The sequence below is a fragment of the Saccostrea cucullata genome, unplaced genomic scaffold (genome assembly GCF_032062105.1).
Source record: "Saccostrea cucullata isolate Sc308-1 unplaced genomic scaffold, CSIRO_AGI_Scuc_v1 ctg996, whole genome shotgun sequence".
NCBI classification, from domain to species: Eukaryota; Metazoa; Mollusca; class Bivalvia; order Ostreida; family Ostreidae; genus Saccostrea; species Saccostrea cuccullata.
In genome coordinates, this window is record NW_026926902.1 from 226,078 (window position 1) to 251,307 (window position 25,230).

Consider the following 25,230-nt stretch of genomic DNA (forward strand, 5'->3'; position numbering starts at 1 on the left):
TATTCCTCCATTTTCTTGGGATAAAGAATGTTTAAATAACATCTAAATGAAGGGAAAATTACGTTAGTATTGCGGGATAATCAAACTGAGGGAGATAGTCTTCGACTGACCAAAGCATGGCTGTTCTTAAAACAGTTCTGATTAAATCAAACCAGATCAAATGCAGCGGAGACTCAGTTTGTTGGGATAGCCATCATTTCCTTGGGGGAATTTCAAAGATTCTCTAGATCTATTATAACTTAAAGGGTTTTTATCATGCTTCATGATTTTTTGATATAACAAGGTTTATACGCTATTAAAATCGTACATCAAATTTTTTTGGTTAGAAAATTAATATTTTGGGTGTTTCAGCGATTCAAAGTTTAAATTTCTCAATATGCATATTTTGATCGCCGATGTTGCGCGCCATTGCTCTGACGTCATAGGTGTCAGTCCTGGTCAAGCGAAGTACTTATTGTGTTTACAAAACAACTCAATGGCTTCGTTTTAAAACCTTACTAGCAATTAAATAAATGATAATTGGTTAATTGATAGATAATTAGATATAATTTGTGGCGTTTGGATGAAAAATCAGCACAGGAAAGGTTTTAGGAAGTTTTTTTACTTGCCAGGGACTTGGTCGGTGCCTGGATTTGTCTCCATTCAGAGCATTCGTTAAAGTACGATCACAATTTTTCTGCATTATATAAAATATCTATTTGATGGAAATAGTATTTTTCAAAAACTAATAATTTATCAAAAGGCATTTTTAAAGTCCGACACACACATCATGCACTAGTCTATGTGTTGTGAAGTTCGTAATGGCGCACGGCGCCATTGAAGATCGAAGTGGCCTTTCTATCAAATGATGTTCATTGCTGGAACAGATAGAAGATGCACAAGATCTGTTTATGTATAATTTATTACAATAACGAAGAAAGAAAACGTATAACGACCATTTTTATAATTATTTAAGAAGTCAAAGGTTAATAATCCGATCTATTCAGTCGAAGTCAGGAGTTGTCATTAACGGCTTCGTCTTCAATGCCCTATCCTCCTTTCACGGTATGTTTTTTGTTTATTTTTCTGTTGTAGAAGTTAATACATATAAGACTTAGCATCCATAGCCAATGTTATATTGTCAATATCAAAATTTCTTCCAACATAGTGGTGTATTCTTTTTATTTCATGCAAATATCTATACGGTAGATGTTTTCTTACGATACGCTTTACGAGGTCTAATTGCCCATTGACACCTATGACGTTTCAGTACCACGTGACCCCTATCTAATTAGTGGAGATTTTCAATCTGAAGACCCTACATTACGGACGTATTATGGCTTTAATACGACAGTTTAAAACATTATTTTATAATTTAACGATAATTATATGTTCCAAGTATATAATAGTGTATAATTTTTAAGAAATTTCTTATGCGTGATAAAAACCCTTTAACATATCTTATCCTTTACAGAAGTCCTCCTTAGGCAATTAAAGTCTTACTATACGACATTGTAAAATGAAACATATTTCAAAAATACCTTAGCACGTTCAACGATTTGCCGATCACTGTATCTAATGTGGAAAACCAAATTTTGCTGATATCTTATTTTCCCGAGAGAGTTTGGCGAGCAAAAAGTCTCGTGAAAATACACAAAAATAATTTTGTCGCTAATAAAAAGTGATTTACAGCACATATCCCAAACCATTGCAAGAACGATGGCACGTGACTCCTGTTAGGGAACAAATAAATAGTCTGGCGGAGGAATCTCGCAAAGTTGTGGGTACTCCGACTCGTTGTCTTTGCTATACCAGGAGAAATTGGTGACTGACAGTGCGATATGTGGTTTTTCTTCGGTGGTTCCCTCGCCCTCGGCCCAGTTTGTGTACTTCAGAGATGTTTTCGTGTCACTGTAGTACCATGTGTCTCCCTCCTTTTCTCCCTGGATGAAGACAAATCCCTCGGAGGTTTTGATATCTACTGAAATAAGATTAAATATCCTTTTGCAAAATTCATTACTTCTAATTTCTTTGGCAAGTTTGTGCATCTCTTCTAAATGGCACCTGCATGCCTCCAAGTACCTCTTTGAAATTAACTAAAACGTTTAGTTTGATATTTCTTTTCAAATTTAGTATAATTCTCTGTTAACCTTGGACTTTCAGTAAGGCGTGATATTCTCGACGTTTCATAATTAGCTTCTGAAATTTACAAAGCTTTCGTTCACTGTTGAAATATGCATGGGATAGAAATTCGGGCGAATGTCAACGAGTTTAGCAAATACCCGATAACAGCGTCTCGTACGGCAAAAAAAGGGGGGGCTCAAGTCGTCTCCTCGTTGTCAACAACAAGTTAAAGTTCCTGGTTTCAATATTAATTCTTAACCAATGAGAATCTGTGATTTCGTCATTTAAGAGATGCTAATTACGTAGCGCTCGCCGAGAATTCCACGTCTTACCGAAAGTCCAAGGATGACAGAGAATTGCACTAAAACATTTTGCTAATTATATAAGTAAGCGTGTTACATTAGCATTTTTGTACTTACTAGATCGTAGGTAGTCCTCAACTCTCCACTGTTTGGCCGGACTGTCAATTCTGACAAGGTTTGCCTTTCTATTCACATTGCCGGATGCCATGGCGCTGTTTGCTCGACAATTCAGTGTAGAAGCTACATGGTTCAGTTTACCCGGAAAATATTGAAAACAGAAACACAGATCTGGTGTAAATGAGTACTCCTGAGGGCAAAAAGTTTCGTCAGAACCGCACTCTGAAAAAGGGAAAAAATAGAAAGTTGTTAAATAGTACGCAATAAAAAACATGGTTATTATATGATCGTGCCCCCTCAATAACAACGTTATAACATCTGATGAATTTTTTTTTTTTTTTTGGTAGTTAATAGTTCCACAACTTGAAAGTATATAGCGATCCCTCTTCTTAAGAGCCTGAGTCTGGTAGTTCAACATAGATTTTGAAAAATGTGAGTACAAATGAGTTTTGGATGTGGTAAAAATTCGAAATTAACAAAGAAATTGACAAAATTTTGGATTAATCTTACTTTGTAAATTCTAAATTATCATTATGGTTAATTTTGCAATTCTGTATATTAATATTATTATGTATAGTGTCAAATCGGACGATTTTTAGTAACCTGTTATTCGATTAATCGTCCGATCGAGTACCAGGGTACCCGGTTACTCGGATGACTTATTTATCGTTTTAGTTTCCATGCATATCTATTATTTATCGCATCCATTACACCGTGCTAGTAATAAAACATAATTATACTCAACATAAACTTTATTTATCAACTAAAAAACACACACACGCACAATCCTCAAAGAATTTAAATTTTAGAGTAAAGGAAATTAAATCAACACATAAAGAAGACAAATGAATATTCAGTGTTCCAAAACATTTATAATCATAATGGACTTCGTTATACTTTCAGCCCCCGATATATTTCGCGATCAAATACTTCCAAGATACAAATGTCTTTGGCGCGGCATCTTTTTTTGAATTGTTAAATAAGGTAATAACTCAGGTCTTCAAAACTTGTTTACCCCTGACAATAAAAGCTATCAATTAAATGTGAAAACTTTTTAAAAGTGAAATCTCTCTTCGAGGTCCGATGATTAATGATAAAGCTTTACATTCTTTAAAAAATAATAGTGTAGTTGTTTCTTCTGGTATCAGGTCAAAAGTATTCAAAACACAATCTAAATCTCTCTAAATTTACTTTGAATTTAAAAATGTTAGGGATGTCAACGAATGGTCGACTAATCGACTATCAGTCGAATGGGCCGACGATCGAATAATGAAACAACATTCGAATATCAAATGAATGGAAGAAAAGGGGGTGATAATGAAATTTTCATCTCAAAATTGAAAAAGGGTTCTCCCTCAAACTATACAGCTTTTTGGGTATGCCCTCAGACGAATAAGAGCTCAAACACAGTCACAGTATATAAATAATTTTCCACATTGTACATATGGAAAATACAGTAATTACATACCGAGATTATTATTTCTCAATCACTGACTTTTTTTTTTGGCACGTAGTAAATTATGCAACGCTATACTGGACTATGAAAAATATTTAATTGACTTGTACCAATTATGTATTTATAAACTCTAGGAATTTCAAATGCTTAGGAACACACAATATTTGCATAGCTGTGAAGTTTTAAAGTTCGATAATTATTAAAACAATAATCTTACATAAAAGACATTTTGATATATGCTTGGCAACATTAATCATGTTAATTGAACAAACAGTATTTAACATTTTCATCAGAGGTGTGGATAGATTGTGTTGACAATTCCCCATTTCAATTTTCCAATTTATTTTAATTAATAAGATTTCAAAAACACTGTTCTATAAAAAAAATAAAGAAATGTTGTGAATAGTCGACTATCGTTCGAATAATGCAATCGAATGTTCGACTAAGGAAAATTAATATTTTGGCATCCCTAAAAAATATTCTTCATAAGGATATGGAGTTAACGAACAGTATTCAATCTCAAAGTCCATTAAACAATACAAAATAGGAGCAGAGCAAACATGGACCTCCGAAACATCAGAGGTGGGATCAGGTGCCATGGAGGAGTGAGCATCCCCTGCCGACCGGTCACACCCGCCGTGTGCTCCTTGTCATGATCAGGAAATGACGGAAAAAATCCATCTGATTTCATGACTTTTCAGTACAATGGAAAAGTTTGAATTGACATTAGCACCATGCAGTATCCTTCATGCGTCATAACTTTTTCAGATGCTGAGCCTACATGTACCTCTGATGTTTTGGAGATCCGTGTTTGCTCTGCTCCTGTTTTGTATTGTTTTATGTACTTTTGTACTGTTCGTTATCTTCATTCCTTTCATGCTATATAAATACTATCATTTAGTTATTGATAAAAAAGGCTCAACTGGCATTCGAACCGGCGCCTTTCGCATGCGAAGCGAGAATTATTTTCAAATTTTTATTTCCAGTGCGAGAATCTTTCGCCTCGGTCATCGACGAACTTATAGCAATGAATTAAATCCAAGCAATAGTATGGAACGCCGTAACTGCCTTATGTGCAGAACTTGCATTATATGCTTGTACTTTGTCATTATATGATGGTATTTTGTCATTATATGATGGTACTTTGTCATTATATGATGATATTTTGTCATTATATGCTGGTACTTTGTCATTATATTATGGTATTTTGTCATTATATGCTACTACTTTTCATTAATACTACTTTTCATTATACTATTTTTCATTTTACTACTTTTCTTTATACGTGTACTACTTTTCATTATACTACTTTTCTTTATACTACTTTTCATTAAACTACTTTTCATTATTGCCTGACGTCACGGCATCCGGCAGTATAAGGATTGATATTTCCAAGATCCGAAAATGTGCGACCATATCTAAAGAGCTAGATTTTGTGCAAGCTGATTTACATTGGAATTCTTTACCTGCATTTTAAAAGAAACAGTCTTCAGAAAAAAGAAAGATATTACTGATGCGAAATACTGCAGTGTTTACTTCCTTTAATCTTTTTGCATGGAACAGATTATTCCATATGATTTGCCGTTTCAACATGTCCGTATATCCTTTTTTCTGCATTTCTATACTACTGGATGAGTCCATTTATATTCTACGAAAAGGGTGAATCGCTCTTTCCGCGCCAAATGTCACTAGTGAGCTATCTTCGCGCCTTTTCCTTGGATTGTTCTATTGTATGAATGGGTGTGCTAACTTCCATGGAATTAAATAAAGTTTGTCCTTTTAACCAGAAATTCTATCTACAAGTTTTATTCCATTTTTTAAAACAACATATCGTATACATCAGTATACATGGTATATGGACATGTAACACTAAAGAAATGATGTTTCTAATTTGTTTACCGATCCCGCGGTTGGTTTATTCCATAAATGGACGAGTCCAATAAAAATAAACAACGCAGTTCAAGCCATCGTCTCCAGATGCATGGTCTATTATATGTCTTTGTTCAGATGCACACGATAAATAAAAAAGTAGTGAATAATCTTGGATATTTCTTTCTACAAAGCCTAACTATTGAATTTACTTATTTCATTCTCAATATATCATGTATTATATGATAGTGTCATCACCCTTCCCTTTTAAGAAAAAAAAATAATGAACACACATTACTACTGTTTACTTCAGAGGAGAAAATACACTCCAACAAAATGTGTTTTTAATTATATCCATCTTTTAAAATGTTCACAATGCGTGATTTGACAACAGATTTTATAATATGTGTTACAATGTAGCTTGAAATCAATTTAGATCCAAGGGCAGATCACTCCACTTGCAGACACCCCCCCCCCTTCAACTACAAAGTTCTTTAGTATGCAGTGTGGAGATGATTCTTCTACAAGTTCAGTAATATCAAGATTTCAATTACATAGGGTTCTCAAAATATAAAGTTAGGATATTTTTTAAACCCACAAAGTATTGCTCAAAAGGGTTATCACTCTTCATGCAGATAAATTGATTGATTTAGTCAGGCAAGCTTTTTAAAAAGCTGTTACTTGTACTACTTTTCATTATACTACTTTTCTGTATACTACTTTTCATTATACTTTTTCTTCATTATTTGTAGTCTCGATCATCCAGACGCTTGTCTTTTTAACACAAATTCGCTGTTCCTAGACTGGCAGTACGAAATCGAGGATCAGACAGGCAAGCAAGTCTAGGTGTCGTAACAGTATTTCACTTGGGTTCACGTCAAATCATGGCTGACGCAGAATAATCCCGGAATCTTCCCTTCCGATTCTGGCATTTTGATACGAGACTGGAGCTGAATTTTTTTTATGAAAAACAACATGTAAACTTCCTGCATTGACCAGATTTATTAATATTTAGTGCGTGATTTTTCTATATACTGTCAAGAGTGGGGAGTGATTAGGCCCTAGACTAGATTTTCAAACACCTGCTCGACTTCGACCGAAACAAACTTGCTTGCCTTGCTGGATGGCTTTGTATTTTTGGTACTAAAATCTTTATAAAGAATGGTTTTAGAAGATCTGTAAATAAAATTTCTCAGAAGTTTGTTTTGAATTAATTACACCTACTCAAACTTGCGCATTTTTGATAAGAATACACAGCAGAATTTAATACTGTTGTGCAATCTGCATCTACGCTGTTCCGCGAGGTGTAGGGTGGTTTCGCGCCGATTACGTGCCAGTCTAGGAACAGCGAATTTGTGTTATAGAGACAAGCGTCTGGATGATCGAGACTACAAATAATAACGAAAAGTAGCATATAATGAAAAGTAGTATAATGAAAAGTAGTATATAGAAAAGAAGTATAATGAAAAGTAGTATAAAGAAAAGTAGTATAATGAAAAGTAGTTTAATGAAAAGTAGTATAAAGAAAAGTAGTATAATGAAAAGTAGTATAAAGAAAAGTAGTAAAAAGAAAAGTAGTATAATGAAAAGTAGTATAAAGAAAAGTAGTATAATGAAAAGTAGTATAATGAAAAGTAGTAGCATATAATGACAAAATACCCTCATATAATGACAAAGTACCAGCATATAATGACAAATTACCATCATATAATGACAAAATACCATCATATAATGACAAAGTACGATCATATAATGACAAAGTACCATCATATAATGCAAGTTCTGCACATAAGGCAGTTACGGCGTTCCATACTAGCAGTAGGTCGCATGCATATCGTATACATGTTAATATTACCTTCTACATTGTCAAAATTTTGCAAAAAAAGTGTGTCTAGTCTACCCTCTACTAAACCTTTTGACTTTAAAATTAATAGGCGTGACTCTTCTTTAGCTCATTTTCAAGGAAGTTTTCAAGTAGAATTTAATCGAAGTTCAAAGACTTCTCGAGGTATTGCTTGGAAATGATACTTTTTATAGTAGTGTTGCAGACAGACGGAAATACAGCCGAACGGAGGGACGGACAGTAGGGTGGTAGGGGGACAGAGGGAGTAATGGTATAAAAACTAATTACAAAAACTCAAAAGATTCTTGAGATATCGCCCGGAAATGAAACTTTCACACACACATGTACATAAAATGTATCACTTTATGACCTTGACCTTTGATTTTTTACCTCAAATTTAATATATGTCTTTTTAAAGCCATATCGAGAGTTGTGGTATAAAATATCATTGCAAAAGCTCAAAGGTTAATCGAAATCTCATGCATAAACGAAACTGTTGAAATAGACAGAATTTTTTAATTTATGACATTGACTTTTGACCTTTTGTCAGAACTAAAGACGGACGGAAAGAAAGACGGGCGGTCAGAAAGACCGAAATTAATATCCTCCATTTCAACAGGGTACGAAATTAGCAATCGATGAAAATTCTTGTATTATTCACAGTAAAATATACGAAAAAAAATCTTTTGGAATAATTGTACAACAGTATATAAATGTAAATAAACATAGAAATGTAGCACACCCCACTCTCTCTCCTCCTCTTCCCACTCCCTCTCCACACTCTCTCTTCGCACATTCTATCCCTCCCACATCCTCTCTCTCCCAAACTCTCTCTCTTCCCACACAGGCTCTCTACACCCTCTCTCTCTCCCCACACTCTCTCTCTCCTCTCTCTCTCCCCACACTCTCTCTCCTCTCTCTCCCCACACACTCTCTCTCTCTCTCTCTCTCTCTCTCTCTCCCACACACTCTCTCTCCTCTCTCTCTCTCCCCACAGTCTCTCTCCTCTCTCTCTCTCTCCCCACACTCACTCTCCTCTCTCTCTCTCCCCACACTCACTCTCTCTCCCCACACTCACTCTCCTCCTCTCTCCCCACACTCACTCTCCTCTCTCTCTCTCTCCCCACACTCACTCTCCTCTCTCTCTCTCTCCCCACACTCTCTCCTCTCTCTCCCCACACTCTCTCCTCTCTCTCCCCACATTCTCTGAGAGATAGAGAGAGTGTGTGGAGTATGAGAGAGCTATCTTCTCCCCACTCCAACTAGGAGTATCTCCCCACTCCAAACAGGAGTAGAGAGTCAAGGAGACATAGAAATGTAAGGCAGGTAAAAAGAGAGAGAAAAGTGTCCCTTTCTTTTTTCCCTCACCCATGTCTCCTCTCCCAGCATATTTTCTTACACACAACTTTCTCCCTCTTTCTTACCCTCTCTTTCTTTTCTTTTTTTTCTGCTTTACGACATTTTGTCATTTATTCGTCGTAGAAAAATCTATATACAAAAACATTATCAAAAAGTAAAAGTGTTTTAAGTCTGGCATAACTTTTATCGCCAAAATTCACGGTTCTGGTTAGTTAGATCCAAACTAAATCACAACCAATGATTTTTAATTATGATTTTAAACATTCTTGAAAAATTAATTTTCCAAAGAAGCATACCTGTTTATTTATAATCACGAAACAAACCATAGAAATTTGCAATGCTACAAAGGGAGAGAGATACGCATAGAAAAAAAAAACGTTTACATTAAGAGTAAAGTAACTGATGCACTAAATAATGCCATGGGCGCTTCCAGTATCTTTCATACATTACATACATGTGTCAGATTTTCAGTTTAAAATTGTTTTGCAATTTAACTTTTATTGGTAATGTTTAAAAAAAGACTTTGTAAATGATATAAACCTACATGATTATTCACATGTAGGTTGTAAATACTATTTAACCGTAATTTAATTATATGACATGAGAGTGAATATAAAACTAAATTATAAAAGTCTACGAAATTAGTAAACAAGTCACTAAATGATTCTAATTCCTTTTATCGTTGGCAAACATTTTTCCGGCCATAAACAATTTAAAATGTATTACTAGTTTTTGGTTTACTCGACTGGCGATTAAGTGTTCACTAAATCGTCTCTGGTGTAAAATTGCAGCCTTTACGGATCTTTCTGAATGGTGTGTTAATTGGTTGTTTATTGGACCAATCAATTATAGAGTTTTTTTTTTTAAATCCCAAGTCATTCTGTTAAGTTATGGAGAAGACGGGGGTCAACATATTTTTTAAAATGTTTTAGGGTATACTGGTACATGTGGTATTCAGAAGAGAAAAATAAAGTCGGTGTGTATGTGATTTAGTTGCTTGGGAGGGGGAGGGGGGGGGGGTAAAGGGGGGATGTTCCATTCAGTAGACATAAAAAATTCATGAACTAAGACTGCATTTTATTATATTCTAAATATGAATTATCTATGAACATAATGAAGATTATAAGACATGTGATACAGCTAAAAATCACCTTAAAAGCCGAGGCACATGCAAATTCTAATAATATTCATTACCCCTATAAATATTACATAAAGAGAGGTAATGTGTCGGATTTCAATGTGATTTTTTTTATCAAGAACGTGTAGATTAAGTACGTATAGTAAGAGATTAAAAAATAAAGAAAATCATATCAAATTATATGTATTAAAAAACATGGAAGTGGGGTGCATAGGAAAAGGAGGGTCCTGTCCATTTAACTAAAAAGGATGCCCTTGACATGAAATTGGTGACCTTTATTTGTAGGAGTAAAAAAACTTGAATGGGACGTTAAACAACTAATCAATCAACACACATTATATAAAAAGTACCCATATTTCCAAGGCCGAGTGACCAGTATTCTTTTAAACTTCTTGGAAACATTATCATACTTTTGATAACCATACCTTTGATTATGTGATAGTACACCCACTGTGTCTTCTTGTCAAAATCTCGCGACTCCTCTCGCTTTCTCTCGGCAATGTCGGATTTGAAGATTCTACACTCATGCGAGTCTTTATCGTAAATCAGTGAAATACACCCCTCGATACTGGAGCAGGATCGGCTACACTCGATAGGACTTCGGGAAGACTTTCCAGGAAAGTAAGGTCGAAGGTCCAAGATATCATTCACTTTGACAGCCTTTTGTTTAAACATAAATGTGGCTATGCTGCCAGTAATTCCATTGTAATGCACGAGGAATAGAAGCCATCCAAACCCTTTCATGACTTTTTTATAATGAATTTCGTCCGACATAGAGATAGAAAATGATAGAAGTGACTTCATATTGCAGAAATGATACAAACTTACCAAAATGCCAATATTCTGTTTATTTGACGCCACGGAAGACCAATATTTACACTGGAGCTAATTTGAAGATATGTTAATTTTACTTAAACACCCAAACTACATTTAGATGGCAATATTCATATTTGTTATTGATTGTATTGTATCTTTGGCAAAATAATGTAATCAATGTCAATAGTGGAATCCAAATCATTCAATCATCCCCAAAAAACAACATCATACATTTTCTTTGTTCACCTTTGTATATTAATACATGAAGGTAATATATTAAAGATATACATGTGGATTTAATGAAGTACATGTATATAATACTCTGTTCTTAATTATGTTAACTTGTACTTATATGCAAAACACGTATTTGCTTTGTTTATTGTGCATCTTTATTTTGTTTCATCTTGCTTTGATTGGCTTTAGACGCGAAGAATAAAAATACCTGCTGGAAATATGACTCACAAATTCGATAGAAGTAAAAAGACTAAAACTGGTCGTGTTTTGCAATTTCAGACAATCGAAGTCGTACATTGCAATAAGTCAAGAGTCGTGATTTGCCTTTTAAGACAAAGGTCATGCTTTGCAATTTCAGACAAAAGTAGTGCTAAAAATACAATTTCAGATCAAGTTGTATTTTACAATTTCCGACTAAAGTCATGTTTTGCATTTTCGGAGCAGAGTCGTATTCTGCAATTTCAGAAAAAAAAGTCTTAACGTAGGTCACGGGTTTGCATGGATTTTGAAAGTGTCCGAAAACATAACATGAAAATTAGCTATATTATTTCTCTACCTTTGATTTTCATTCTCTGAAAATTTTATAACATTCGTCTGCACCGTTTTTGTGTAGCTGAATTCCAAAGAATGTCATTGTTGTAGTAACAGACAAAAGTCGTGCTTTGCAATTTCAGATCAAAGTCGTGCTCTCCAACTTCAGACAAGTCATACAAGTCATGTTATGTTATGTTATGTTATGTTATCTTATCTTATCTTATCTTATCTTATCTTATCTTATCTTATCTTATGTTATGTTATGTTATGTTATGTTATGTGAGCTTTGCATTTCAGACAAAAGTCGTGCTTTGCAATTTCAGACAAAAGTCGTGTTTGCAATTTCAGACATATCACCTTAATCATTTGCCTTGAGAGGAGAGGGGGTAGATGTACTCAGCAAATCATGCCTGTGATTATTGTTCTCTAATATCAAGCAAAAGATAAGGCTACATCTTCGATTATGTTTTAAAACAGTTTATTTTAAAAATGAACATAAAAACTACATGTGATTTCTTGTGCAACTTTGTCTATATGAAGCTTACTTAGTGTATACATGTACATGTAAAATTCTTTTGATTTTTCTGGAAAAGAACACCTTCATTTTTCCCTGCATTCAGTACAGAAATCATTACAAATTGTGCTTCCAAGAGATCGATGCCGATTTCTATTGCGCGCTGATTTCACAGATGAACGTAAGATCTCTACTGTCTGAAACATCATGCCATTTGTAACCGGAACTGGTCTTTTTCAGAGCGAGGCTCGTCTGTCCATCAGGCTGATCTCTCTCCGTGTTCCAGTTAAAATAAGTCAGTTTTTGGTTGTCGTCATAAACCCATTCGTTGTCCATGGAGTGGTAGCCTGCGATACGTATCTGTTCATCTGAGTCAAGACTATGGGACACTGTATCTGTTAAAATGACCACAACTGTTCAAATTCAAGCATGTGAAATGGCTAACTGTAGAGTCCAAAGGTGAATTTAGTTGTGTCATTATTTTTTGATAGTTGAAATTGCTGATATTCAAAAACTTAACATTCTGTCAGAAACGTGCAATTTTTTTAAGCACAATCTTTTTTTTTTTTTTTGTTGAGTTTAAGTCAAATCGTCAAAGGCAAATTTAATGTACCAAGTAGTTGATAGATGTACAAATTTCGACTTCACAGTCTGAGATGCATAAATCGACCTCGGTTTTTGTGCACGTTAAACTTATACTTATCTTTGAAGACGACATATAGAATTAATCTATGAAAGGGTTATACCGGTACATCTGTATATATTAAGTGTCTACATTGTAGAAGCCCGTAAGGATATCTTGTTGATTTGTGACCTAAAATAATCTTTTATAGGGATCGAATTTCTTTCCTTCGAAAAAAGCACATTGAAAAAGGTATCTAAAAGAAAACAACAAACGAATATGTATTCTAAAAAAAAATTCCAAGTATTGGGAAAAACAACAAGGAGCCATACCTAAGTAATCTTCAACTTCTTGCTGCTTTAGTTTTCTGTCAATTTTCACCAGGTTTCCGCCGTGAAATGTTTTACATTTTTCCTTAGCTCCATCGTAACTCTCATCTTCGGAGAAAAATTTAATGCAGAAGTCCAGCAAATAAATGTACCGGAAGTCAGGCTGCTTATCGCATTCTGCTTTAGTAATGGATCCATCTGGAACTAATAAATGAAACATACGTTTATTTTGAATTAAATAATTATATCATAACGGTTCAAAACATGTACTGCAATATAATAATGTATGCATTGCATAAAATTGATAACTGTAGAGACCATTTTTGGCACATATAGTGATGTTACCGTATGAACATATCAAATATTGCACAGTATAACGCTAGTGGGATCAAGAAGTCCAAAAAAGAATTATTAAATAAAATCTAAATGTTTGTCGCACAGGCACTTGTTTCTGTAATAAACTTTTGACCCATAGTATAATAAAAACACAAGTATGTTATTATTATACTATAGGTTAAATTTTATTCCCGAAACAAGTGCCTGTGATTTTTCGTTAAATTTTTATATGTATTATATTTCATTAATGATATTTGTTTTTCATTACTCTTGAAAATATCGTATTAACCCTGTTCCTATTTATTATTATTTTGGTATTCATTTATGAAATATATATCTGTAAACTTTTTTCTTCGTTTGACAGTCGGAAGTACACCTTTTCTTGGAGGGAACTTTTTAAAATAGTAAATACCCAATGAAAATCTCTTGAAAATAAGGTCTCACTTAAATAGTTATATCTACAGTTTTTTACCACTAGTTTCAATATAAGCAAATACATGTATAATTATCCTTTAAATGGACATTGTTGTTGCCCCATAATGAAACATAACAAATGTTTTTTCTTGGCTTTTTTCAGGGTTTGAGGGTGGGGTGGGGTCTAAATGTACAAAATATGACTCTAGCAACTCTGATTCTGCTTTTAAAACTTTGCGGTCTGTGGAATTTTTAACACTGCAAATCTAAATCTATTTAAAAACAGTATTTTTTTCAGGGTTTTGATGACGACCTTCTCTGGTCAAAACCGAGGACACAAAATAAATCATTACTGCTGCATTCTCGCAAAGTGTTGATAATCTGTTTTATTTCTTTAAGTTTTAAACAGTATTTTGTTATAAAACTCGTATCCTTGACATGGTTACATCATGATCTTAATGTTTAATCAATATTTAGAATAAGAGACCAAGGATTAGTAAAAACGGAAACCAATATCTATCTTTTCAGACCTCATCACCTGTGCATCATTCAAAGGCCCATTTCGTCATCTCAAGTCAAAGGTAACACAGAACATCGATAAATGTGTCTTTAGAAGAAAAAAAAAACCTGGAATCGGGGCATTAAAGTCATTCTTTTTTATCATCATTTCTGGCCCTGATAAGCGCAGTCAATACCAGTCCAGATCCGATTTGCAATTTAATATCTTTTCAATGCGTTTATTTGATTATGGAGATGTTCTTCCTTAACTTCCAATAACGACGAACCAGTTGATCCAATTCATGTGTCCAAGGCTTTTGTTTGTGTCATTCTAAGCTCGCTTGAAAACGGATAGAGCCAACGATGAGAAAAGAGACCCACAGATTAATGAATTGTAAAGTGTTCGATATGACACCGTTTTAGCAATTATTCAAAGAATCTTGCTGCATTAAGAAACGGGATGTGCTATAAATACTGTGTCCATTTGTTTCAAAGAGGCCTGTCAGTGGAGATATTTTATTTTCCTGGCGACCTGTCATTGTCAGGCAACAGGGTTTTTATTCTCACGCTAATAATAGCAAGGAGACAAATACCTGAGAAATTTAAAGCAAGATGCCAGCTATCTATGTACCCAAACATTCAGAAATACCATCTCTATCTACAAATGTTTTGATGATAACATTATTTAAAAAGTACCATAATGGAGGAAATCTAATCTTCGAATATGTAAAATAGACTGTACTATCATGCATCTATAAAAGAAAATTAACTGTATTATCATGCATCTATATAAAAAAAAAATTAAAACTGATTCTGAATAATGCCAAATTACAGGTTAAGAACGAAATGATAGGTGCGAACTTGGTTTCATACGGAGCTGTGTCCTTTCCCTGACAAAGAATTTGGCCTTTTGGTCTTTTTTCAGCGATTTTTAAAATCTTTATTTAAATGAGGGTATTCAGCCACGCTTATAGAAAAATACATAATCCTCAAAATACATTCTCCTGAATCGCATGCCTGACGCAGTGGTTAGAGCTGGAGTCGTGCAAATGTTGTCGCGGGTTCGTAGACCATTGTGGGATGTGGACACCAGTCTTCCGAATGAACCGAGGTCCCATGTGGCCATGCCGCAAAACCTAAGCGCTCATGTTGGCTTTGCAACTCTCCAACGGCAAATGTTGACGTCTCCATATGCATTCTGAAGACTCACAAAACCAAGCGCTCATGTTTTAGACATAAGGAAACTAGACTACGAGTGCCACGAAATACTTTTTAGCTCACCTGAGCGGAGGGCTCAAATGAGCAATTTTTTTTACAAAATGTGTCCGTTGTCTGTCGTTGTCGTTGTTGGTGTTGTTGTTGGCGTCGTTGTAAACTTTTCACATTTTTCATCTTCTTCTCAAGAACTACTGGGCCGATTTCAACCAAACTTGGTATAAAGTATTTTTACATGTAGGTATAGTGGATTCAAGTTTGTTCAAATTAAGGGCCACGCCCTCTTCAAAGGGGAGATAATAAAAAAACTAGTGGAAAAAATCTCCTTCTCAAGAATCAATGAGCCAAGGAAGATGAAACCCAAGTAAAGTCTGTAGATTCAGGTTTGTTCAAATCATGACCCTTAGGGTTGGTGGGGCCACCATGGCCGATCAAAATTTGAGATAGGAATATATGGGGAAAATCTTTAAAAATCTTCATCTCAACAACCATTGGGACACGGAAGATGAAACTCATTTGGAATCATCCTCAGGTGGTGTAGATATAAGTTTGTTCAAATGATGAATCCGGGGGGGGGGGGGGGGGGTAGGGGGGCCACAATGGGCGATCAAATGTTTGGATAGGTATTTACAAAGCAAAGTATGATTGGTCTTATTTTATATCATAGCATCCTCAGGTGGTGTACAATCAAGTTATTTAAAATCCGGACCCCTGGGGATAGGGTGGGGCCATTAAAGTTCCAATTAAAGTTTTACATAGAAATATATTTTAAAAAGTCTTTTAAAATGTTCTTCTCAAGAACAGCAAAGTCATGATTGTTGATATTCATATCGTTAGGCATCCTCTGGCGGTGTAGATTCAATTTTATTCAAATCATGACCCCCAGGGGTAGGAAAGGGTCCTAACGAGGATCAAAGTTTTACATAGAAATTTATAGAAAAAATCTTTTAAAAATCTTTTCTCAAGAATGGCAAAGCCATCATTATTAGTAATATTAACATAGATGCATCCTCAGGTAGTGTACATTTTGTTCTAATCCTTACCCGCAAGGTTTAGAGTTAGTCGCAGATCAGTTCGCTTCGTCTGAAAAGAAATTGGGATGGACGACCAGACAGCTACAGTGCCACCCATTGAAAAAAGATATTATTTATTGCACACAAAATGCGATGTTACTCGATTTATTTTTATTATGTGTAAATTAGATAACTCTGGTCGTCCATCCAATTTTTTAAGACCACCGAGCTACAGGTATACAGCTATATAAAGTTGGCTTTTTCAACTTTAAAGTTCGAAATTCAAACTTCAATCTTGGGGCTTTTTTAACTTTAAAGTTGTATTTTCTAACTTTAAAGGTAATTCCAACTTTAATTTTGACTTTCCAGACGTTAACCTTGGCTTTCCAAACTTTAATCTTGGCTTTCCAAATTTAATCTTGACAATTCCAATTTTAATCTTGGCTTTTCCATTAAACTTAGAAAAGCCAAGATTGAAGTTGGAAATTATCAACTTTAAATTTGAGAAAAGCCAAGACTGAAATTGGAACTATTAACTTTCAATTTGAGAAAAAGGCAAGATTAAAGTTGGGAAAGCCAACATAAGAGTTGGAATTACCAGTTTCAAAGAATATTACGTGGTAATAATACGCTCTGTTCTTCTCAGATTTTATTCCCCTATCCTCACACGTCTAAAAGATTTGGGTGGAAGGGACTATAACAAAGAATTAATTTCTAAAAATTCAACCACGACCCGAAGGCAATAAACGAGGGCAGAAAAGTTCGTAAAACATTAAAATATAGAGACTTAAATTTATTTTTGTTTGTTTGGTTTGTTTGTTTGTTTTTGTTGTTGATGATGTTTTTTTTAAATTCCCTGGTATGGGTTTTACAGCGATACAAGTTATAATTTATGATATTCTATTCATGCTTTCCGTATATTTTTCGCTGAAATAACTGCTTTTTGAATGGTAAATGGTGCCCTTCATATCAAAATATTTTAAATGATATGCTTTGAAAAGTGTTTTCTCTTTTAAAATTCCTCGTTATTTAAAAAAGATTGCTAATTAACAATTTTTATCATGAAAATTTTTCACTGAAATGACATATCCCCAATAGAAAAACAACGACATGAGTTTACCTCTAATAATGTAGAAATAATCCAAATTTTCTTCGAATTCGTAAGGAAGGGCATCTTCTTTCGTGAAATCTTGGTCATAAAGTTTACAAATCCGTGTAACACTATTATAAAGTAAGGATCGACAGTTTTCCACCATTGAACACGCATCGACACATTGTATTTTACTTCTTTTTATAGACGAACTGATAGGATGTGCTGAAAAGACTCTGTTCTTCATGTTTGAATCTTGAAAACCTCTGAGAACTCTTGATTCGGCTTCGGATTGTGTGTAAAGTGTAATAATGATATAGAATAAAATACAGTGCCATCCTCCCATTTCTAATGCGTTCTTATGAATGATATAGAGCAGAAAGAGGAAACACTCCAAATATTATGCCTGGTTCGATTATTTTTTGTTTTCGAATTGATCTTTTTGGGGGGATTGCAATCATAACAAATTCATTAATGCCATGTTGGGAACTAATGTCTCGTAATTGTATATTTGCCAGGTCAATTAACAGTCAGATGGAAGATTCTGTAAACCAATGAGAATTCGTATTCAGTTTTTTTCTCAGTTGAAGTAATGAGATAATAATCAAGCCAAACAAGTATTACCATAAATAAGAGTATCCGGCAAAATCTATAGATTGTCCAGGTTGATACAAACCAGAAAAAAATCAGACAGTACTTTGTTGTTACCGTAATAGTAAAAACCCATTTGTAAAGCAAAATGTGTTGAAATGGTTGTTAACGAAATAGCAAAAATCCCTATTAGTGAAGCAAAATGTGTTGAAGTGGATGTGATTAAATTGTATTAGATGCATCAAAGTACTTGAAATTTCATGATGTTTCGTTTCAGAAAAGTAGAGAAAGAATCTACCAATAAAGCAAATAATATATAGAGTTTTTTTTTTGCATACGCATATATTTATATTCGTAAAGGTTCAAATATTATCTTCAGAATTGTTATAATATAGGTATTAGTATATAACTAAAATTTACATGATTTTGGTCTTCCTTGTCAGAAATCTACTTTTTATGTGTATTAAAAAATGTATCAATTCATCTTCATCTGTCGCCAGTTGAAAAAAATATTTATTTACAGAATAGATAATGAAAATCAAATAAAAAATTAAAACTAATATTTTTTTCTGTAATTTATTATGAAACAACTGCATTGCTATTAACAAAATGTAAAGGGACTTCAACAGACAAAAATGAGAATTTAAAAAAAAATATTCATTAGGAAAAAAATTATAGGTTTAATATACATGATTGTAATAATAATACGTTGAACTTTAGAGTCAAATAAGACTGACTGATGTGTTTTAGAATTTCTCCAAAAGTGCAAAAGAAGTGTGAAAGACGTATGTAGTATGACATTTGATTAAAAAGATATTTCTGTTGCTAGCAATGTCCGCTCAGTCCATAATTAACTTGACACACAGTGTCTACACAGGAATAAATTGTCACAGACAATAGAAAAATGACGTTGTCAAAGACAACAAACATAAAAAAATATATAAATTAATATCATCGAAATCATATCAAATACACATTAATTAAAAAATAAATAATTATCAAACTGAAAGACGGAGTTGTAAAAGTCTATAAGGACTGCTCAGAGTTCCTTTTAGTGACAAACAGGAAGTTGTCCCCTGTGACGTCATTACAGTGTCATTAATATCACAGCGAGGACCGGAAGTTAAGAGCATCTTCGGTCTTCTGGTGTGGACTGAATCCAACAGCTGTAAGGTGACATTCCACCAAACAAATCATTTATGTTACCAGCAGCATTTGTCTGCAAAGTCAATACAAAGAAATAAGTACAAACGAGAAAACCACATGAGAACGATCAAATCTGCCTAGATTTTTTTTTAATTTTTTATTTACATATTAAGAGTAATGTAAACTTTGAGCTATAATTTTATAACTCTTTTATGTAATATTCTTCATCAATTTTGTTTTTAAAAAGATGTTTGCTTTGATTAAATTCAATTTAACATTACCTGGTTAAACGTGTGTTTGCTGAGAGACTGAGTCTGAGAACTGTTAGGGTGACGCCATGCGTCTTGCGTCTGATTCTGATGACGCACTGCGTCAGGCCTCTGTTCACCACCAAATAGACGCCCTTCGTTTGTGTAGCGTCTGTACATTGCGTCACGCTTTCCTTCCATGTCATCAGATTGACGACTTTCTGTTGAGTACCGTTCAGCGATCATAGACTGTGAAAAAAATACAGTTTATTTAATTTGTACATCATTTAATAGAACATGCATTGTTTAAAATGGTCAAAAAACTTAATGTGCTGCAAATCAAATTTTATGTAAATATACAATCCTCTTTTAAAAATTCTATTTGCTGGGGAAGGCGAGAGGGATGTGTCTTAAAACCACCTATGTTGCAAGTAGTAACGAAATTTTATTTCTGTTCCTTACCCAGTCACACGCCACTTTCTTGGGTCTTGTAGCCAGTGATGAGCTAACATTAGAATGTGATGAAGTCTTAGCTGAGGTATGCTCAGTTTGTGAAGTCATCATAGATTTGGCTGCATCAGTTGAAAGGTTTGACAAACTCCTTTGATTCCTCTTCTCTGAGCCATATGTTACTTTAGGTGTGTGTCCTTCTGAGTATTTATCTGCAGGAGGAACCCAGCCTTTTGGAACAAAGCTCGGTACATAACCTTGTGGCTTAAATTTCTTTGACAAATGCTGATTCTAAAATAAAAATAAAAGTGCTTCATTTTTTTTGTTACAGCACAAAACAGATCAAGTTACCTTATATGGGTAATCATTTTTCAATAAATGAATTACTATATGTGCATGAAATGTAAATGTCTAGTTGATTCCAGAACTTACTATTTCAGTTGGAGTTGGAGGCCTCTTATGGTTTCTCTCCTTTGCATCAGACATGAAAGGCAATGGTTGACGTGCCACTGAGGTAGTCTGTTTTATCTCCCGAGCTACTGAGTTAGCTACATGTAACTTGGAATCTGCTGAAATACTCCTTGACTCCTGCTCTGGTGCAGAACTCTTTGGTAACCCCCATGCTTGTAAGACCCTCCTTGCCGATACAGTGTCAATCTTTGATGACTGTTTGTCAGCTGACACAGCTATCCTGAACTCTCTAGCTTGTGAGTTGGTTGTCTTGGATTCTCGGTCAAAAAAGTCATTTGTTGGTGCGTCCCATGCTGATAAGACCCTCCTTGCTGACTCTCGCTCTGGTTGAGAATCTGCCGTTTCTTCCTCCCGAGCTGGTGACCTAGTTCTGGGTGATGAGGGAGGGCTGTCCAGATAACTGGTTAACCCCAGGTCCTCCAGTGTGGGAGTGGGGTGATACATTAGTGTCATGTAATCTGGAGGGGCGTATCTGTTGATGGGCCTCACCTGAGGCTGAAATTAATTATGGAATAATAAATAACCTGACGTTTTTAACAACAAAGAAGTAATTTTAAAATGTTATACTATAGTAATTCCATAAAAGTAAAAGATTTACATAAATTACACAATTGCTTGGGGACGAGACCTCCCCACCCCCTCCACCGTGTTCCGTACCCAAGGGTTCTTTGACTCTTTTTTTAAAATAAAATATTTTGCTATGACATATTCACAAAGTATTACAAATGAAAAATCAAAAAAAAATTCAGCTAAAATTTTCCTTTTATAGAAATTCATACTCAATGATTCTAAAAATCAGAACGTGCTTTAAAATTTTGAATTTTACTATTAAAGAGATCAAAGAACCCTCGGGATACGGAACGGGGGGTGGGTCCCAAACACCTGTGATTAATTTTTAAAAATCCTAATTTTTGCAAAATACTTTACCTCTTTTCGCACCACTCTCTGTTGAGGTTGCTCTGCATGTTGAGGTTTGTGAGAAGCAACTGTGCTCATAGACTCAGTCCTTGTATGTGGATGAGTAGGATGCACTCTCTGCTGAGATTGCTGTGCATGTTGAGGTTTGTGAGAAGCAGCTGTGCTCATAGACTCAGTCCTTGTATGTGGAATGCTGGGGAATGCTGTTCACATTCACATAATTAGGTCTTGTCTGAGTTTGATACCCATGTGGGCGAGAAGGTTGCGCATGTTGTTGCGGCTGATATTTGTTGCTGCTAGGTACCACGCCTGTCCTATAATGAGTTTGTTGCTCATGAGGACGATGGACCGGTGCATATTGCGGTCGGTAGGTGGCAGCAGTATTCACAGTTGCAGCTCTTTCAATGTACCTGTTTTCATGAGGATAATTTTGTCTGATATGATGAGGCGCCTGCCTTTCTCTCTGCTGAGACTGGTGCTAAAATAAATACAATTTATATTACTAGGTACCATGAGCATTTATTTCAGATTCAAGAGTAAAGAACCAACAAAAATATTTCTAACTGACCCACTGTTGTCCCACTTTGTCGGATCTTTGAGTGGGCGTTGTGGTCAGGTTAGCTGTGTGGCTCGCCTGCTGAACAGGACGTTTCTTAGGCTGCCTAGCCTGTAAAAGAATAAAAATAAAATGACTGGCGTTAAATTTACAATAGTTTTAATTGAATTGAAAGTAAGTTCTTTGCAAATTGCAAAAGGAGTAATTAATGAAAGGTCTCTGCATTTCAATCAATGATTCATATACTACTTTTTTTTATTTTCATAGAATATTGAATTAAATGTTTTCACCTACAACAAAATTTATAAATGTTTATACAATTTATATCAACGTTCTCGTGAAAATGTGAATTGATGAATTTAACTTACTTTTCAGATTAACGATACATGTACATAAATAAAAAAACTGAGACCTCCTGGGTCTGCCCGGAAGTGGAGGACGGGGCCAAAATGTCCAGTCCCAACCTCTTGTAAAAACTCGAGGCATCTTCCGGGGCAGGGCAGGAAACATCCACTCTTTTCTGAAAAAATAGATTGAAAGGATATATGTACATGTAGTACTTGTGTTTTATACTAAGGATCATGGCAATTTGTATTGGTAAAACGTATCTTGTTTAGATCCTGTAGGAATTGTATTTTTGTCTTCGTTTGTATGCTTCAATATGCACATACATTTTATAGATTAATCATTATCAAATATTTTTTGATACTTTAATCAATATGGTAATAATCAGTAAAAAATATGCTTTCAATGTAATTTTTAGATATTGAACATCCTCAAAACTACGGGTGTTCTACAGTATGGATATGACATAATGGGATATTGAGATAGGATAGGGATAATTTCACCTTTAATTGGAAGTAATTAGTTACATGTACAACCCTGCATTTAAAGACTGCAGAAAATTTTTAAAAGTATTTTAAAAATGAACTTTGAAAAAATTCTACGAAATAACTTGAATGTGAATTTGGTATTGACCATAAGATTTTTACTGAGGGAAAAACACGACACCCAGTTTATCAAGACATGCACATCAGTGGTGATCTGCTTCAGGACAGATTTAGAATCTTTAAAAGTTCTACTAGGTCTATCCAAATATTAGAATAAAGAAATCTTAAGGGGGATTTTCAAGCATTAATTTACTTTTGGGGTTTTTTTTTCTCTCCGTCTACCCCCCCCCCCCCTTCCTCTCATTCCAAAAAAAAAAAAATGATACGTGTCTGATATTAGCAAATTAAAAATATATGACTTTTGTTTTTAAGAAAGTGTTCTTTGATATGTGAAAATTCAAAACCCGCTAATATCAGTAATTTTAATTTCTTTATAATCATATTCAGGTAGCCATAGAAGAACATGTAATCCACAGAATATACAACGTGCTTCAAACAAACCCTTTGTGGTCATGCGATTCATAAAAAAAAAATACACAAAAAGTGTGTTTTACCCGCTTATGCACGTTTTGTGACATTCTTTTTTCTGTATCAATGATATGTATCGAGAAATTCAAGAAATTCTTTGCTCAGTTTCAAACACGTCTTGTCTCTTCGACTGATGCGTTAGAAATGAGACGTTACTACAAAACACAACGCTCACTTGGACAACGGTTGCCATGACGTCGCCATTGACTACGTAAACATTGGGATGTCCTAGCTTTTCAATCGAAACGTATCAAACATTTAGTTTGAAAAAAAAAACACTATATTTTCAGAGCTGTAAATCTCATACTGCATTCTATACCTAACATGAAAATCATGATTTCTTTTCAATTTTGGATTATTGCTATAAGCCAGATAACTGGTTACATAGGGCTATTCATAGATCTGCTTCTATCAAAATTACTTACCTTCCTCTACAAGCAATCGGTACACAAAGTAATAATATCCATATAATATATTTATATAAAATAACACTCTGTAACTCCTTTTGTGTTGGAAACTTATGTGACTGAGTTTTGTATCTGTGACGTTGCATAGAATTTGAAAAATGAGTTATTTCGCGGATTTTTTGTAATGTAGGATTAAATTAAAGATGTAAACAATAAGTGTTGAGATGATAAACATGCATAAAATCCAAGTATTTTCACCCCTTACTATTTTCTTAAAACTTGTTCACTCTAAATTTAGTGTGGCTCCTAGAGGGAAAATGAATCTCACACCATGGAGGCGATGGGGGCAGGGGGTTGCGGTGGGAGTCAACAGACTACAAAATAAATATAATTACATTATAACCCTAAAAACATGTCAAAGAATGGCATTACCCTCTTAAGATCACTTTTATTCATCTTTAAGACTTGGCTTGCTCTTTTGACAGTAGGAATTTCGTAAAATATTCCCTTGACTGAAAACACGTCTTGTCTCTTTGACTTATGCTTCAGAACTGAGCAGTAACTACAACAAACAACGTCAGGCCAAGCAACTGCAACGTCATAAACGATGATGGGGGCCAATGAAATAGTTCAAATGCCCCCCCCCCCCCCCTTATATCCACTCCTGAAGTAAAAGGCAGTTCTGAATGACTTACCTCTTTGAATCAATCCGACATTCAAACGTGGAAATCAATGTTTACAAAGTAAATGACAGACCACATGTGTAATGCATGATGCCATCGCTTAGTTTTCCTTCTTTGTAACAACTCTTATTTCAAGTAGAATGCGAAAAACCTGTCGATACTTAAAATTATTCTTCGTTGTTTACTTTGTTGAAAAAACGTCGACTGCTTATTAAAGGGAAGTTACTCTAATCCATGAATTAGTAAAAACTGCATACATATGAGTTATCTTTCTTACTACATAAAACAACAAATCCCTCCTTTAAAGTCGGTCAAGACGTCCCTCTCGGATTTTCAGAATTTATATTTTAATATCCTGTGTAAATTGACAAAAAAAATACCGATGTCCTCATCTAGGAAACACAAACCTTTGTAATGAGTAATATAACTTTTTTCTTTTAGATCGAAATGCAGCATAAACACCAGCAACTACAATATTTTATTACTTATTAACTATTTCAAACTTTTGCTGGAAACTTCAATAATTTAAAATGAAATATT

At 34.5% G+C, this 25,230-nt stretch overlaps 3 protein-coding genes and 1 long non-coding RNA gene across 4 annotated transcripts; all 4 read right to left on the reverse strand.

Annotated features, from left to right (window-relative positions):
* Positions 1-1,436: 1,436 nt before the first annotated feature.
* On the reverse strand, positions 1,437-10,985 carry LOC134272854 (uncharacterized). Its single transcript, XM_062755021.1, has 3 exons — positions 10,613-10,985; positions 2,523-2,744; positions 1,437-1,960 (listed from the first exon to the last, which is right to left on the reverse strand). Exons 1-3 carry the CDS (start codon positions 10,959-10,961, stop codon positions 1,716-1,718), a joined length of 816 nt encoding a protein of 271 aa, XP_062611005.1. The 5' UTR covers positions 10,962-10,985; the 3' UTR covers positions 1,437-1,715.
* Positions 10,986-12,285: 1,300 nt separating this feature from the next.
* Positions 12,286-18,161, reverse strand: LOC134272855 (uncharacterized). Its single transcript, XM_062755022.1, has 3 exons — positions 17,833-18,161; positions 13,240-13,440; positions 12,286-12,680 (listed from the first exon to the last, which is right to left on the reverse strand). Exons 1-3 carry the CDS (start codon positions 18,146-18,148, stop codon positions 12,439-12,441), a joined length of 759 nt encoding a protein of 252 aa, XP_062611006.1. The 5' UTR covers positions 18,149-18,161; the 3' UTR covers positions 12,286-12,438.
* An 898-nt stretch (positions 18,162-19,059) lies between these two features.
* On the reverse strand, positions 19,060-21,708 carry LOC134272856 (uncharacterized). Its single transcript, XM_062755023.1, has 5 exons — positions 21,636-21,708; positions 20,670-21,203; positions 20,250-20,528; positions 19,821-20,036; positions 19,060-19,612 (listed from the first exon to the last, which is right to left on the reverse strand). Exons 1-5 carry the CDS (start codon positions 21,702-21,704, stop codon positions 19,517-19,519), a joined length of 1,194 nt encoding a protein of 397 aa, XP_062611007.1. The 5' UTR covers positions 21,705-21,708; the 3' UTR covers positions 19,060-19,516.
* Positions 21,709-21,927: 219 nt separating this feature from the next.
* LOC134272857 (uncharacterized) lies at positions 21,928-24,811 on the reverse strand. Its single transcript, XR_009993305.1, has 4 exons — positions 24,703-24,811; positions 22,551-22,702; positions 22,195-22,293; positions 21,928-22,104 (listed from the first exon to the last, which is right to left on the reverse strand). It is a non-coding gene; the product is annotated as an uncharacterized LOC134272857 (long non-coding RNA).
* Between the last annotated feature and the right edge of the window lie 419 nt (positions 24,812-25,230).